Genomic DNA, 16,608 nt, shown 5'->3' with positions numbered 1-16,608 from the left:
AATATCATGACACTAACTAAATAGTTTCTGTTCTTGGTTACCCTAGGACATCTTCTCTCTCCAGGCCTGTAATGTTCTCCTTAATCAATACTCTCCTTTCTTTTCATCACTATCTTTTCTCAACACCTTGTAGCCACAAATATTTATACTCAGTCCCGCCCTTTTTGAGCCAAATCTGTAATATCACCACATCATGGGCGAGATTCTCCACTCCTGCGCCGGTTGGGAGAATCGCCTGGGCAGCCAAAGGTCCCTGGGCCGCCGGTCCGACGCCCTCCCGCGATTCTCCCAAGCGGTGGGAACGGCCCCGTTGAGTTCCGCAGGCCGGAGAATCGCCGGAGACACCCAAAATGGCGATTGTCCGGCACCCCGCTATTCTCAGGCCTGGATGGGCCGAGCGGCCAGGCCAAAACGGCGGGTTCCCCCCGGCGCCGTCCACACCTGGTCGCTGCCGTCGGGAACAGCGCGGGAGTGCCCGGGGGGGCGGCCTGCTGGGGGAGGATCCTGCACCGGGGGGGGTACCTCAAATGTGGGATGGCACCGATCGTCAGGCCGTCCTCTTTGAAGGAGGACCTCCTTCCTTCCGCGGCCTTGCAAGATCCGTCCGCCATCTTCTTGCGGGGCGGACTCGGAGAGGACGGCAACCACGCATGCGTGGGTTGGCACCGGCCAACCCGCGCATGCGCGGGTGATGCCAGTTATGCGGCGCCGGCCGCGTCATCTATGCGGCGCCGCCTTTACGCGGCGACAAGGCCTGGCGCGTGTAGATGACGCGGCCCCGATCCTAGCCCATTGTCGGGGCCTGAATCGGTCAGGATAGGGGCCGTTTCACGCCGTCGAGGTTCACGACGGCGTGGGCACTTTGGCGCGGGAGTGGAGAACCTCGCCCATAATTCCCACATGGCTATTTGTGTTTGCAGATCACCGACTGTGTTAACATTTTTGCACACATTCACATAGATACACAGTAAATTTGATCTATTACATTGTCTCACACTCTGACCCAACCTACTACCACACTATTTTCTATTCTAGTTTTATCTGTTTTTCCCAATTCTCTGTGAACTTTGGTATTCCTCTCTAATATTATCTCCTGGTTCCCACATCCCTGACAAGTTTGATAAAACCAGGTTGTTTCGCCTTTCATGCAAGAGGCCACATTACAATTTTTATCTCACTCAAGGGGCTTATGAGCAAATTTTGTAAAGGTATGTTTTGGCACAACATTACTTACTTTTTCATATCATAAGAGCGCTAATCATTAAATATCTAATATACAATCACGCTCAGCGAAACGTACAAACAGGATTATGCCATTCAGCCCCGCAAACCTGCTATGCAATTCAATTAGTTCCTGACTGTCTGGACCTGAAAGGCTTAATTAACTGCATATCCTCTTTTGAACTTGCCTTACAAAAATCTATCAATGTAAGTCTTGAAGAGCTTCAATTGAGATCAATAGCAAATTATGGGAGGGAATTCTAGATCCTACCCTTTGTGTGTGAATGCGCTTTCTGATTTCACTTTTAAATAGCCTAGTTCCAATTTGCAATATTTGTCCCCGTGTTCTTGATTCCCCATCAAGGAAGAAAATCTCTATTTCCTTATTTCCTTCTTTATAATGTTTAGCAATTTAATACCTCAATTAGATCATTGAGCAATGTTCTGTACTGAATGGAATACAAGCCAAGTTTATGAAATCCGTTTCCATGATTTAATCCTCTGAACCTCCGAATACCAATCTGGTGAATCTGAGTTGCACCCTCACAAAGGCCAATACGTCATTCCAATGGCGTGGTACTCAGAACGATACTCTAGGTAGGATCTAACCAGGCCTCCGTACAACTAAAGCATAACTTCCTCCCCATTGTAATCTAACCTCCTTGAGATAACACGCTTGTACATTCCTTGCCATTTGATTAGAATAAAACAAATGCCCACATTGAGTTTCTTTTCATGACAGTAAACAAAAAATCAAAATGGATTCTATTGGATACGGTTGATTCTCAAACCGAATGACAATTTAATTTAATCATGAATATCATGGCCTGAAATGGTGTCAATTTCTTCCTAATTTTATATCAATAATAAACAGGCAAGCATTGATTTTGATTATTTTATTTTACAAATATATTGCACAAACATAATATTTAAATAATTTCATTAGATTTCATTGATTTCCTATCTTAAATATACAATTACTGCACAAAGACATAATACCCATTTTTCCCTAAAGAATTGATGAAATAAAAACTACACAAAGTCGATTCTGGTTCTGAAATATAGAAAGCTAATGGGAAAAAGTTGTTCTCATTGTAAGTCTGTGCAATAATTAAATGAAGAAATTATTTTCATGAGTAAAATTCAACGCCAATGAAAAACCAATCTTTCACACATTGTTCAAATATCAAACCGATAAATATATTGAAAAATTTGACAATCTTAATAGTTGTGAGTCATCTGAATAATGTTTTAAATCCTCTGTGCTCAAATGTTATTATGAGCAGGTAACTCGCATAGCAAAGACTGCTGGAAATGCAGCCACATTGTCCCGTTATCTAAAACCAACAGTTAACACTTGGAATGACCCACTGGAATCAGAAATCTCTATCATTAGGCCATACTGGAATCTGCACTATTTGCTTAATATTGCAGTTTAAAAAGGGTGAGCTCCACTCACAACGTAAATGTGAGGGGTGAGGGACAAGTGGCTTGGTATAAATCCAATTCCCCTGCACAAAATGGGGAAAATGCATTATCAAAAATAAGACTTTCACACAATTCTGTTATATCTCCTATTGTGTATTTTGGCTAAAAACATAATGCATTATCATAGCTGAATTGTCATAAAGAGCTTCATCCAGCTGCTGGTGTACTAATGGGAATGGTGGCACCTTGCATTGGTTGCATTGTAACCAGTATGACAGACTGAGATGAGCAAACACTCAGTAATCTTATTTGGCGGAAATCTAAGAAAACTGTGGAAGAAGCTGAACTAAGAGGGGGAAAAGCTGATTTTGGAATGAATTATCACTTATATATCATTGCAAAAGGTATAGCTACCTACAAGTCTTCCAGGGTTTTATTTTTGTAATATTATTGGACCAGCTGTAGAATGCGCATTCATTAAATTATTGCACCTAAATATTTTCTCCCATTAGCACATGGAATCTTGGGATTAAGTAGAGTGGTTACGAATTTGAAACATTGATAAACAATCTTGTAGGAAGAGGCGGCCAGCATTCTATATTTCTGTTAAACACCAAGAACCCATCCATTTTTCAGATCTGGAATACAGTTTGAACCTGTACTTTAGAAGCACATGCTAAAAGGTGTGAAAACATTTGATTGCACATTTTTAACAGTACAATTGACACCACTTCCAACCCCGTATAGATCAGGCAAGTCACGAAGCATAAAAGCTCCTTCCTCTACAGTCGCTCAAACCAAGTACAATATTATAATAATAGAAAAGCCAGGCAGAGGTCAGCAAAACTCTTTGGTGACCTATGGCCTGTAGGTAACTATGTCAAGAAGTGTGTGAAAAGCAATGTACCCTTTGTGTGGAGCGTTACTTCAAGTGGAAGTACTAGTCGCTAAAGGGATAATGTACTAACAATGTAAATAACTTACACCGCAATGCACTTTATTCAACAGATCACTATTGACAAGACCAGTGAAATATCAGTCGGTTTCTTTGTATGTTTTGAATCCATCAGGGGCATTCTGCATTATTGTACTCCTCTTGGAACAGCGTGATGATATAACTCTCTGATGGTTACATCCCAGTGGTACAGTACCATAACTTTTGGATGCAGCAATGACCTACTGGTGGAGAAAATATTTCTTGGCTCTTCCTTTGCCAATACTGATAGATTAACATGGTGACAAGCTTACTCATAACATCAAAACACCATATTTTATATTGCATAAAACATGAATCCTTGGAGTCCAAATGAGTTTCAAAGGGAATTGTTATTGATGCACCAAACATTATTCAAAAGTGTAATAGGATTTCAGAACAGCTTTCTTTCATTAGTTTTGAGTACAGCCCCCAAATTCCGCATTGTTAAACCCTTACTAGAATTTACTGTTTGAACAGTAAAATGTAAAAAATATGATCTGACTGCATTAATCGGAAGATGGGTGTTTCTCAATGGATTCTTCACATCACTGGTCAGTTAGCAGAATGCAAACTTAAACCAAGGTGAGTACCCTTGTGTGTTAGAAACCAACAAGAAATGTCAATCTTAGCATTCATCATCACCTCACTAACATACACTGTGCAACATGATTCATCAGAGAGAATTACCTTGCTTAGGCGTATTAAGCCTCGAGGGTTAAACCATAACTATTACACTGTTCAAAGACTGGTCTCTCAAGATTAACATTTCAAAATAGACCCTAACTATAGCAAAATATTTTATCGTAAAGACTGTAAAATTAAAAAGCGCTTCTCTACAAATTCCTAATTAGGACATTGCACACATTCTTAGCAATGCTGATTGCATCACCTGTACCATGTCCAGTATCACTGTCATACATCACTAAATAGTTCATTTCCACAGATAGCGACGTGTTGTTCTTCACAGATCATGTCTGTTATGTCCGTCCTTCCTGTAGGGTTTCAAAAAGGACGACGTTATCATTAATCCTGCTAATTTGTAGTCCACTCTTGAAAGGAACCGATTTCCAAGAATGTGTGCAGTCCTTCAACTGAACATCAGAAACACACATCACACTGGTGCAACTTCAGGGATGCCAACCTGCACCTCTGGTGCCCTCTGTAAGGTTGTTTCTGTCTGTGACACTGGCACAGTTATACTGTCTCTATTTCCAGAGTTTTGACTCTTTGAAGTGTTCTTGTCATCAATCTTCTTTTCAATGTCCGGGCAGTTCTGTACAAAGATGACTCTGTTATATGCTTTTAGCCTTCTCCACAGTTGAAAGTAAACTTTACACTGCACATACATAAAGACGAGGCCTCCCGTAAATCCAATGGCTACCACCACCAATTTTGTCCAAAAAGGCCATTCAAGAACACCTAGTAAAAGAAGCCACCATGTTTAGCCATTATCACCACAATCATATTTCTTTATCGTGATCTTTTCTTTACAATCCAAAGTTTCATTTTCAAGAATCAGAATTAAATATTAAGTTATCTTCTGAAAGAAAACCTATTGTAGTTCTGTAACTGCTCAGGTCATGTGACCATAGCCCTGATATTGCGGTGACTGCTGTAGTAATTGCAGTGGGATGTGTGACTGAATGGCTGAAAATTCAGTTGGGACATCAAAAAGATGAGTCCTAAGCAGAGCTACCAGTGGACTAGGTTTGGGACAGAGCCTCAGCCTTCCCTGATGTAAGGTAGATAGCACCAGGGCACCTCTTTACGCTGGAAGATTTTGCTTCTCTTATCCCAAAAGGATCTAGCGTTAAGTCTCCAGGCTTATATACTAGATGGGATGGGTTATAATGCTGCTCTCAAGAGAGCCTTTGAGTCCTGTTGGTAACAATGGAGCCGGCCAGTGAAGCAGTTTCAATGGAACCAAGGAGACAGGCGACTGCTGAGGCAGGCTTGTTTGCTGGGACTTCATCCCTATTGCATCAAAGATTATTAAGGTCCTCTAGACCTCACCCATCACACACCCTCACGACCCATTCACTTTGCATGGCATCTCCATGGCCCCATGCCATCTGGAGAATTTTTGTTGTTGTAATTCCTAGATGGCCTCAAATTGGATGCTTAGCTGAGCTCCAAGACTCATTAATGGCTCAACTCAGTGGGGGTCTGTTTACCCAGGTTAAAGTGAAGTGCTTGCTTTGATTATTTGACATCTCTATGGGGCTACCATAAGTTAATCCTTCTTTGAAGTGTTTTTCCAACATCTGTATGTTTTTTTGGACAAGATTAAGAGATGAGAAGTGAGGTAAAGCTTCTGTTAATGAAGCTATGAATGGCTCTAATATAAAAGCAAATTACTGAAACATGGTTACAGGAGGACTGGGACTGGAAGTTGAATGTCCAAGGGCACTCAGAATTCCGAATGGATAGACAGGATGGAATAGGAGCTGGAGTTACTTTATTGGTTAAAGTTGACATCAAGACTGTATTAAGAAACAGTATTGGCACTAAGGGGCAAAATGCTGAATCGATCTGGGTGGAAATAAAAAACAAGAGGAAAAACTCCTTGGTAGGAGTAATTTACAGGACCCCAAGCAATACTTCCAAAGTGGGACATAGTATAAACCAAGTAATAATGAGGGCTTGTGAGAACGGCACAATAGTAATCATGGGTGATTTTAATGTGCATATTGATTGGACTAATCAAATTGGCAAGGATAGCCTCGAGGGAGATTTCATAGAGTATGAGGGATGGTTTCTTGGAGCAATATGTGATAGAGCCAGCCAGGGAGCAGTCTATTTTAGATTTAGTATTATGTTGATAAATAATCTTTTCATTAAGGGTCCTCTTGGAAGGAGTAATCACAACATGCTAGAATTTCAAATTCATATTGAGCGAGAGAAGAGAGTGCCATGTTAGAGTTTTAGCATTGGGCAGAGGTAATTATACTGGCCTGAGGGAAGAGTTGGCCCAAATAGACTGGGCACAAATAATTGAGGATAGGACAGTTGAGGAACAATGGTGGATGTTCAGGGAGATATTAAATACCCCCTCAATTAAAGTATATTCCTGAGAGGAAGAGGGATTGTAAAAGGGAGAAAAACGTTCTATGGCTAAACAAGGAAGTCAAGAAAGACAAAGGCAAAAGCTAGTGGTAAGCTGGAGGATTGGGAGAACTTTAAGGTTCAGCAAAAGGCTACTAAAATAGAATCAAAAGGCTACTAAAATAGATTCAAAAGAACCAAGATGAACTACGAAAGAAAAGTAGCAGAAAACATAAACAGTGATACCAAAAGATTCTATAAATATTTAAAGAGGAAGAGAATATCTAAAGTAAATGTTGGCCCTTTAGAGGACAATAGCGGTGAGGTAATAATGGGGAACACAAAGATAGCAGAGGCACCGAGCCAATATTTTGCCTCTGTTTTCACGGTAGAAGATAATAAAATATTTCCAAAAACTACAGTTAATGCAGAAGAACTTGGGAGAAGGTATAAACTAATGACCTGTACCCTGGGGTATTAAGGGAGATGGCAGCAGAGATACTGGATGCATTGGTTATGATATTGGTTATGATATTTCAAAATTCCCTGGATTCTGAAAGGGTCCTGGTGGATTGGAAACACGCTATTATGACAGCCTTATTCAAAAAGTGAGAGGAGCAAAATGTCGGAAACTATAGACAGGTTAGCTTGACCTCTGTGGGAGGGAAGTTGCTGGAACCAATCATTAAGCTTAGATGACTGAATATTTGGAATGAAAAAGCTCAATCCACCATTGTCAGCATGGTTTTATGAAGGGTAAGTCATGCTTAACAAACTTGCTTGAGTTCTTTGAGGAAGTAACCAGCAAGGTGGATAATGGGGAACTGATGGATGTAGTATAGACTTCCAGAATACGTTTGACAAGATTCCGCATAAAAGACTGATCCACAAGATGAGATCACAGGGGATTGAGGGTAGGATACTAGATTGGAAGATCGGAAAAGGACAGATAGTATTGAGGAAGGGGGGGGGGGCCTGCAAAAGGACTTGGACAGGTGAGGAGAGTAGGCAAAGAAGTGGGAGATAGAATACAATGTGAAAAAGTCTGATGTTATGCAATTTGGAAGGAAGAATGGAGGCATAGACTATTTTCTAAATGAGAAAATGCTTAGGAAATCAGAAGATTGTCTTAGGTTACCACGCAGGTTCAGGTGGCAGGAAGGCAAAAGCAATGTTAGCATTCATATTGAGCGGGCATGAATACAAGAGCAGGGATGTATTTTTGAGGCTGTATCAGGCTCTGGTCAGCCCCAATTTTGAATACTGTGAGCAGTTTTGGGCCCCATATCTAAGGAAGGATGTGCTGGCCTTGGAAAGGGTCCAGAGGAGGTTCACAAGAATGATCCCTGGAATGAAGAGTTTATCATACGAGGATATGTTGCCTGGTATGGAGGGCATAAGCTATGAGGAGCGATTGAATAAACTCGGTTTGTTCTCTCTGGAACGAAGGAGGTTGAGGGGCGACCTGATAGAGGTCTACAAAATTATGAGGGGCATAGACAGAGTGGATAGTCAGAGGCTTTTCCCCAGGGTAGAGGGGTCAATTACTAGGGGGCATAGGTTTAAGGTGAGAGGGGCAAGGTTTAGAGTAGATGTACGAGGCAAGTTTTTTACGCAGAGGGTAGTGGGTGCCTGGAACTCGCTACCGGAGGAGGTAGTGGAAGCAGGGACGATAGGGACATTTAAGGGGCATCTTGACAAATATATGAATAGGATGGGAATAGAAGGATACGGACCCAGGAAGTGTAGAAGATTGTAGTTTAGTCGGGCAGTATGGTCGGCGCGGGCTTGGAGGGCCGAAGGGCCTGTTCCTGTGCTGTACATTTCTTTGTTCTTTGTTCTTTGTTGAGTGGTTGAGGACTCTGGGTCTGTACTCATTGGAGTTTAGAATGATGATAGATCTTATTGAAACTTACATGATTCTGAGAGGCTGTTTCCCTTACTTATTGGAGTTTAGAAGGATGAGGGGGGATGTCATTGAAACTTACAGGATACTGTAAGTCCTGGATAGAGTGGATGTGGAGAGGATGCTTCCACTAGTAGGAAAAACTAGAACCAGAGGACGCAGCCTCAAACTGAAGGCACGATCCTTTAAAACAGAGATGAGTAGGAATTTATTCAGCCAGAGGGTGGGGAATCTGTGGAACTCTTTGCCACAGAAGGCTGTGGAGGCCAAATCACTGGGTGTCTTTAAGACAGAGATAGATAGGTTATTGATTAATAAGCGGATCAAGGGTTATGGGGAGAAGGCCAGGAGAATGGGGATGAGAAAAATATCCGGCATGATTGAAAGGCGGAGCGGATTCGATGGGCCGAGTGGCCTAATTCTGCTCATGTCTTATGGTCTTAATGTAAATTGGGATGATTAAGGCTAAGAAAGGTGCTGATAGTGCCACATAAAGAGATTAGAATTTGTGAATGGTAGAACAAAGGAGAATGGTGTGTCAAAGGGTCACCAGGAAAAGGGAACAGATGGCCCAAGTGGGATGGGGAAAGGGGGGCAATGGTGAGGGCAAAGCCGATCAGTGAAAAAATGAAAATAATTTAATAGAAATAAAAAAGGGGTGAAGGTGGAGGAGAGGGTTCACAGTCTGAAGTCTTAACTCAATGTTAAGTCGGAAGATGAGGTGCTTTCCTGCAGTTTGCGTTGGGCTTCACTGGAACATTGCAGCAGGCCAAGGATTGACATGTGGACTTGAGAGCAGCATGGTGAGTTGAAATGGCAAGTGACAGGAAGGCCAGGGTCCTACTTGCAGGTGGAGCGAAGGTGTTCTGCAGTTTCTCCAAGGTAGAGTAGACCGCATTGGGAGCAGCAAATACAATAGATCAGATTGAAGGAGGTGCACGTGAAGTGCTGCCTCATTTGAAAAGAGTGTTTAGGCCCTGGCATGGCCCCTTTACCTCCTCCCTGCACCCTTATCCTGCAGCCCTATCCTGTGCCGATGGAAATTGTCAGTGGCGGGACAAGGGACAGCCATCACAGAATCAGGGCCCACCCGCCACTTTTCAAGACATCTGGAGTTGGTCCGCCTCTGCAAAAACCACCCATTGTGATCACTGGCAAAGTATAAAATACTGTAGACTGCAACTGAGTCATTCCATTATTGAATGATTAATAATTTTTCTCTGCTGATAAATGTAAAAACTGATCAATGCACCATTTGAATAGATATTTTTCTGAAAAAAGTGACATGCTGTCGAAGTTTTTCTTCTCGCTCTCATCACGATAGATCGCAAGATTACCAATCTTTTCTAGGTCATGAGGAAGCAGTGGGTGTTGTTTGACACAATTGATCAGTTATTGATCACCATTGCCTCCCTTTCCCCATCCACTTGGGCCATCGGTCTATATCAAAGAGCATGGACATTCGGCAACAAGCAAAGCACTGACTGCACTCATCCAGCCCGTGCTGGCAAAACTCGAAACATTAGATGTAATTCTGTAATTGGGCAATATTTACTAAACAATCCAGATGGTGCTAAGAATTACACCAAAAATCAATTTAAGAATATCAGCAGGGATTGCAGTGTGGCTCATTTAGGATTGCTAGAAGCCACATATATATACACACGCAGGACTCAGTCCTTTGCAGGCAGAAGAAGGATTGTGCCTTTTTCAACTAACAAAAACTTGGGGGACAGCCATTCCCTGGTTCATTCTTCATGATAATGCCTTAACCAATCAGAGTTGACCTGGCTGGTTTGAATTTGAACAGAAGATTGGCAGTTATAGATACATAGAAGATAAGAGCAGGAGGAGGCCTTTTGGCCCTTCAAGCCTGCTCCGCCATTCATCACGATCATGGCTGATCATCCAACTCAATAGCCTAATCCTGCTTTCTCCCCATAGCCTTTGATCCCGTTCTCCCCAAGTGCTATATCTAGCCGTCTCTTGAATATATTCAAAGTTTTAGTTAACTCTCCTCCGCTGCATTTTCCATGGCAATGTCTCTACCATTCAGAGTCCATTGCCAACCTATCATCATTCTCTTTTATTATTATGCAGTATTAATTGTTGCTCTCTTTTCTATTATGATCTGTCCTGATGTGTGCAAGATAAAACGCATCGACAGCATGTCTCTTTTTTCAGCTACACTCAAGTTATGCACAACCATACGACTACAGTATACTTTTCGGTAAGAATATTTGGTTTTCGATGGTACACACTGAACATAAGTTAACTCTCAGAGTTTTAGTAGTTAGGAGTGGTGCAAAATTCTCCAGTGTCTTTTCAATTGCAGGAACATTCTAATAACAATTAATAGTGCCAAAGGAGGTCAGCACTGAGGACAGCTTGAAACTCAGAGCTGGATTACAAATTGAGGCACTGGCCACCAAAAACATTTGGAAACTCTGTTACGGCAGCCAGTCAATGGGGTTTCTCATTGTGGGGCAGCCCCACGCCGTCGGGAAACCCCCGGGCGCCGGCATAATGGAGAATCACTCCGCCGGAGAATCCCGGCCCCTGTATCTCTCGCACAACTCTTTCTCCCCAATCCATTAAAAGTTCGGCCTGCATCTTTGAACTGGGCCCTGGATTCAGTTAGGGCTCTTGGGCACAGGCCCCAGGGATTGATCTGCCCCTGTTGAAATGCACATCCCAAGCACTTGGAATCATTTTGTTTCTCCCAGTGAGTTCTCCCAGTGAGCCAGAGAGAAGACAGCCAGGAGTGAGACAGCAAAGAGTGAGTTTGGGAATTTGAATCGAGGTGGGAATTGAATTGAATTAAATTGAATCAGTAAGGCAGCTCCTTTTAAATTTCAGGAGTTTAAATTAATTTAAATTACGCTAGTATTGTGCAGTGTAGGTTTTCAAGGGCTGCCCCACCCACTCACATAACTGGTTGGCAGTTAAGTGTCAGTCACTTTAATCTACTTTGATCTAAGAGCAGGTGGGGGAGGGGAGTCAATTCAGGACAGTTTAAAAAGAGCCACTTGTAAACTCATTCCCAGTGAGTTCTCCCAGTGAGACAGAGAGAAGACAGCCAGGAGTGAGACAGCAAAGAGTGAGTCTGGGAATTTGAATCGAGGTGGAAATTCAAAGCTGGGTGGGGAGGAAGTGCTTTTTATCCCTGGTAAGTGACTGGTAAGTTGTTTTTCTGTTTCTTTTCATTGTTATATTAATTTTTTTTTTCTTTGTTGTTCATTTATTTATTTAAATTTTTTTGGGGGGGAAATTGAAATTGTTGAAGTTAACCGGAGGTTTAAGACATGGTAGGAGATCTCAGACCCGTGTCATGCTCCTCGTGTGCGATGTGGGAGCTCAGGGACATGTCCACTATCCCTGGCTCCTTCACGTGCAAGACGTGTGTCCAGTTGCAGCTCCTGTTAGACCGCTTGACGGCTCTGGAGCTGCGGATGGACTCACTTTGGAGCATCCACGATGCTGAGGATGTCGTGGATAGCACGTTTAGCGAGTTGGTCACACCGCAGGTGAAAGGTACTGAGGGAGATAGTAAATGGGTGACCAAAAGACAGAGCAAGAGTAGGAAGGCAGTGCAGGTGTCCTCTGCGGTCATCTCCCTGCAAAACAGATATACCGCTTTGGATACTGTTGAGGGAGATGGCTCACCAGGGGAAGCCAGCAGCAGCCAGGTTCATGGCACCGTGGCTGGCTCTGCTGCGCAGCTGGGCAGGAAGAAGAATGGCAGGGCTATAGTGATAGGGGACTCAATTGTAAGGGGAATAGACAGGCGGTTCTGCGGACGCAATCGAGACTCCAGGATGGTATGTTGCCTCCCTGGTGCAAGGGTCAAGGATGTCTCGGAGCGGCTGCAGGACAATCTTTGGGGGAGGGAGGGTGAACAGCCAGCTGTCGTGGTGCACATAGGCACCAACGATATAGGTAAAAAACGGGACGAGGTCCTACAAGCTGAATTTAGGGAGCTAGGAGTTAAACTAAAAAGTAGGACCTCAAAGGTAGTAATCTCAGGATTGCTACCAGTGCCACGAGCTAGTCAGAGTAGGAATGTCAGGATAGAGAGGATGAATACGTGGCTCGAGAGATGGTGCAGGAGGGAGGGATTCAAATTCCTGGGGCGTTGGAACCGGTTCTGGGGGAGGTGGGACCAGTACAAACCGGACGGTCTGCACCTGGGCAGGACTGGAACCGATGTCCTAGGGGGGTGTTTGCTAGAGCTGTTGGGGAGAGTTTAAACTAATGTGGCAGGGGGATGGGAACCGATGCAGGAAGTTGGAAGGTAGTAAAACAGGGACAGAAATAAAAGGCAGTAAGGGGGAAAGTGTAAGGCAGAGAAGCCATAGTCAAAAATCAAAAAGGGCGACAGTACAAGGTACAGTGACTGAGGGGAGCTCAGTGAATAGGACCAGGAATACTAAAAGAAATAAAACGGGAAGTGAAAACATTAATGGTAAGCGACGCGGCAGGTTGTTACAGGAAGATATGGGTTCGATGACAAGGAAAATTAGGAGACAGGTTAAGAGGAAATATAACTTAGGAGAGGTTACTGATCGAGGTGTTAAGATTAAGAAAAGAGGTAAAAAAGCCAACATAAGTGTACTTTACCTGAATGCTCGTAGTATTCGGAATAAGGTAAATGAGTTGATTGCGCAAATCATCGTGAATGACTATGATTTAGTGGCCATTACTGAAACATGGTTAAAGGATGGTCACGACTGCGAGTTAAATATCCGAGGGTATCAAACTTTTCGGAAGGACAGTGGATGGTAAGGGAGGTGGTGTAGCTCTGTTATTTAAGGATGACATCCGGGCAACAGTAAGGATGACATCGGTGCTATGGAGGATAAGGTTGAATCCATTTGAGTGGAAATCAGGAATAGTAAGGCGAAAAAGTCACTGATAGGAGTAATCTATAGGCCACCAAATAGTAACATTATGGTGGGGCAGGCAATAAACAAAGAAATAACAGATGCATGTAGAAATGGTACTGCGGTTATCATGGGGGATTTTAATCTACATGTTGATTGGTTTAACCAGGTCGGTCAAGGCAGCCTTGAGGAGGAGTTTATAGAATGTATCCGCGATAGTTACCTAGAACAGTATGTAATGGAACCTACGAGGGAACAAGCGGTCCTAGATCTGGTCCTGTGTAATGAGACAGGATTGATTCAGGATCTCATAGTTAGGGATCCTCTCGGAAGGAGCGATCACAATATGGTGGAATTTAAAATACAGTTGGAGGGTGAGAAGGTAAAATCAAGCACTAGTGTTTTGTGCTTAAACAAAGGAGATTACAATGGGATGAGAGAAGAACTAGCTAAGTTAGACTGGGAGCAAAGACTTTATGGTGAAACAGTTGAGGAACAGTGGAGAACCTTCCAAGTGATTTTTCACAGTGCTCAGCAAAGGTTTATACCAACAAAAAGGAAGGACGGTAGAAAGAGGGAAAATCGACCGTGGATATCTAAGGAAATAAGGGAGAGTATCAAATTGAAGGAAAAAACATACAAAGTAGCAAAGATTAGTGGGAGGCTAGAGGACTGGGAAATCTATAGGCGGCAACAGAAAGCTACTAAAAAAGCTATAAAGAGTAAGATAGATTATGAGAGTAAACTTGCTCAGTATATAAAAATAGATAGTAAAAGTTTCTACAAATTTATAAAACAAAAAAGAGTGGCTAAGGTAAATATCGGTCCTTTAGAGGATGAGAAGGGAGATTTAATAAGGGGAGATGAGGAAATGGCTGAGGAACTGAACAGGTTTTTTGGGCCGGTCTTCACAGTGGAAGACACAAATAACATGCCAGTGACTGATGGAAATGAGGCTACGACAGGTGTGGACCTTGAGAGGATTGTTATCACCAAGGAGGTAGTGATGGGCAAGCTAATGGGGCTAAAGGTAGACAAGTCTCCTGGACCTGATGGAATGCATCCCAGAGTGCTAAAAGAGATGGCTAGGGAAATTGCAAATGCACTAGTGATAATTTACCAAAATTCACTAGACTCTGGGGTGGTCCCGGCGGATTGGAAATTAGCAAACGTGACACCACTGTTTAAAAAAGGAGGTAGGCAGAAAGCGGGTAATTATAGGCCAGTGAGCTTAACTTCGGTAGGAGAGAAGATGCTGGAATCTATCATCAAGGAAGAAATAGCGAGGCACCTGGATGGAAATTGTCCCATTGGACAGACGCAGCATGGGTTCATAAAGGGCAGGTCGTGCCTAACTAATTTAGTGGAATTTTTTGAGGACATTAACAGTGCGGTAGATAACGGGGAGCCAATGGATGTGGTATATCTGGATTTCCAGAAAGCCTTTGACAAGGTGCCACACAAAAGGTTGTTGCATAAAATAAAGATGCATGGCATTAAGGGGAAAGTAGTAGCACGGATAGAGGATTGGTTAATTAATAGAAAGCAAAGAGTGGGGATTAATGGGTGTTTCTCTGGTTGGCAATCAGTAGCTAGTGTTGTCCCTCAGGGATCAGTGTTGAGCCCACAACTGTTCACAATTTACATAGATGACTTGGAGTTGGGGACCAAGGGCAATGTGTCCAAGTTTGCAGACGACACTAAGATAAGTGGTAAAGCAAAAAGTGCAGAGGATACTGGAAGTCTGCAGTGGGATTTGGATAGGCTAAGTGAATGGGCTAGGGTCTGGCAAATGAAATACAATGTTGACAAACGTGAGGTTATCCATTTTGGTAGGAATAACAGCAAAAGGGATTATTATTTAAATTATATAATATTAAAACATGCTGCTGTGCAGAGCGACCTGAGTGTGCTAGTGCATGAGTCGCAAAAAGTTGGTTTTCAGGTGCAACAGGTGATTAAGAAGGCAAATGGAATTTTGGCCTTCATTGCTAGAGGGATGGAGTTTAAGACTAGGGAGGTTCTGCTGCAATTGTATAAGGTGTTAGAGAGGCCACACCTGGAGTATTGTGTTCAGTTTTGGTCTCCTTACTTGAAAAAGGACGTACTGGCACTGGAGGGTGTGCAGAGGAGATTCACTAGGTTAATCCCAGAGCTGAAGGGGTTGGATTACGAGGAGAGGTTGAGTAGACTGGGACTGTACTCGTTGGAATTTAGAAGGATGAGGGGGGATCTTATAGAAACGTATAAGATTATGAAGGGAATAGATAGGATAGATGCGGGCAGGTTGTTTCCACTGGCGGGTGAAAGCAGAACTAGGGGGCATAGCCTCAAAATATGGGGAAGTAGATTTAGGACTGAGTTTAGGAGGAACTTCTTCACCAAAGGGTTGTGAATCTATGGAATTCCTTGCCCAGTGAAGCAGTAGAGGCTCCTTCATTAAATGTTTTTAAGATAAAGATAGATAGTTTTTTGAAGAATAAAGGGATTAAGGGTTATGGTGTTCGGGCCAGAAAGTGGAGCTGAGTCCACAAAAGGTCAGCCATAATCTCATTGAATGGTGGAGCAGGCTCAAGGGGCCAGATGGCCTACTCCTGCTCCTAGTTCTTATGTTCTTATGTTTCAAGTACAATATAAATGGGATAGAGACACCTGTATATAATCTTTTTTAATTAAACAAAACAAACATGCAGATATCATACACATTGGCAGAGCACGATAATCGAATGGGTAATTTTTTTGAGTTCAGTCACATAAATCAGGGGGTTGTGGTGATATGCATCAATGTCAATACTGAAGGGCTTAATGTAAATACACTACGACTAAGTAAACACTAGAGGGAGCACCAGAGACGTCATGACATGCAGACATTCAGCTAATGAACACATAGAATAGGACACGACCAAGGGCAGTCAAGACACCCAGAGGTGACATTACCACAAGGGGGCATTACACTGCCCATATATAAGGACATGCACTGTCTCTTTCCACAGGCGACACTTCGAGAGTAGGACAGGGGCAGATCAGACGCATCACACCCACCACGTGGCTTAGAGCAGATTGGTTCGTTAGACTGAGTTACTATAGCAAGATTAGCAGGAGAATCATACTCATAGAGAACTGTGCTAATGGTTCAATAAATCACATTG

At 42.9% G+C, this 16,608-nt stretch overlaps 1 protein-coding gene across 4 annotated transcripts in view; it reads right to left on the bottom strand.

The window, feature by feature from the left end:
• Window positions 1–2,102: 2,102 nt before the first annotated feature.
• LOC140408653 (E3 ubiquitin-protein ligase MARCHF1-like) overlaps window positions 2,103–16,608 on the bottom strand; it is a 1,031,995-nt gene continuing 1,017,489 nt past the window's right edge. For all 4 annotated transcript variants that reach the window (XM_072496141.1, XM_072496142.1, XM_072496144.1 and 1 more), the window contains one exon: window positions 2,103–5,044. In XM_072496141.1, the coding sequence (XP_072352242.1) occupies window positions 4,737–5,044 (308 nt within the window). In that variant the 3' untranslated portion in view covers window positions 2,103–4,736. The remainder of the gene's footprint in view (window positions 5,045–16,608) is intronic.

This window comes from Scyliorhinus torazame, chromosome 3 (assembly GCF_047496885.1).
Source record: "Scyliorhinus torazame isolate Kashiwa2021f chromosome 3, sScyTor2.1, whole genome shotgun sequence".
NCBI lineage: Eukaryota > Metazoa > Chordata > Chondrichthyes > Carcharhiniformes > Scyliorhinidae > Scyliorhinus > Scyliorhinus torazame.
This window is presented reverse-complemented; position numbering and strand designations above follow the sequence as displayed.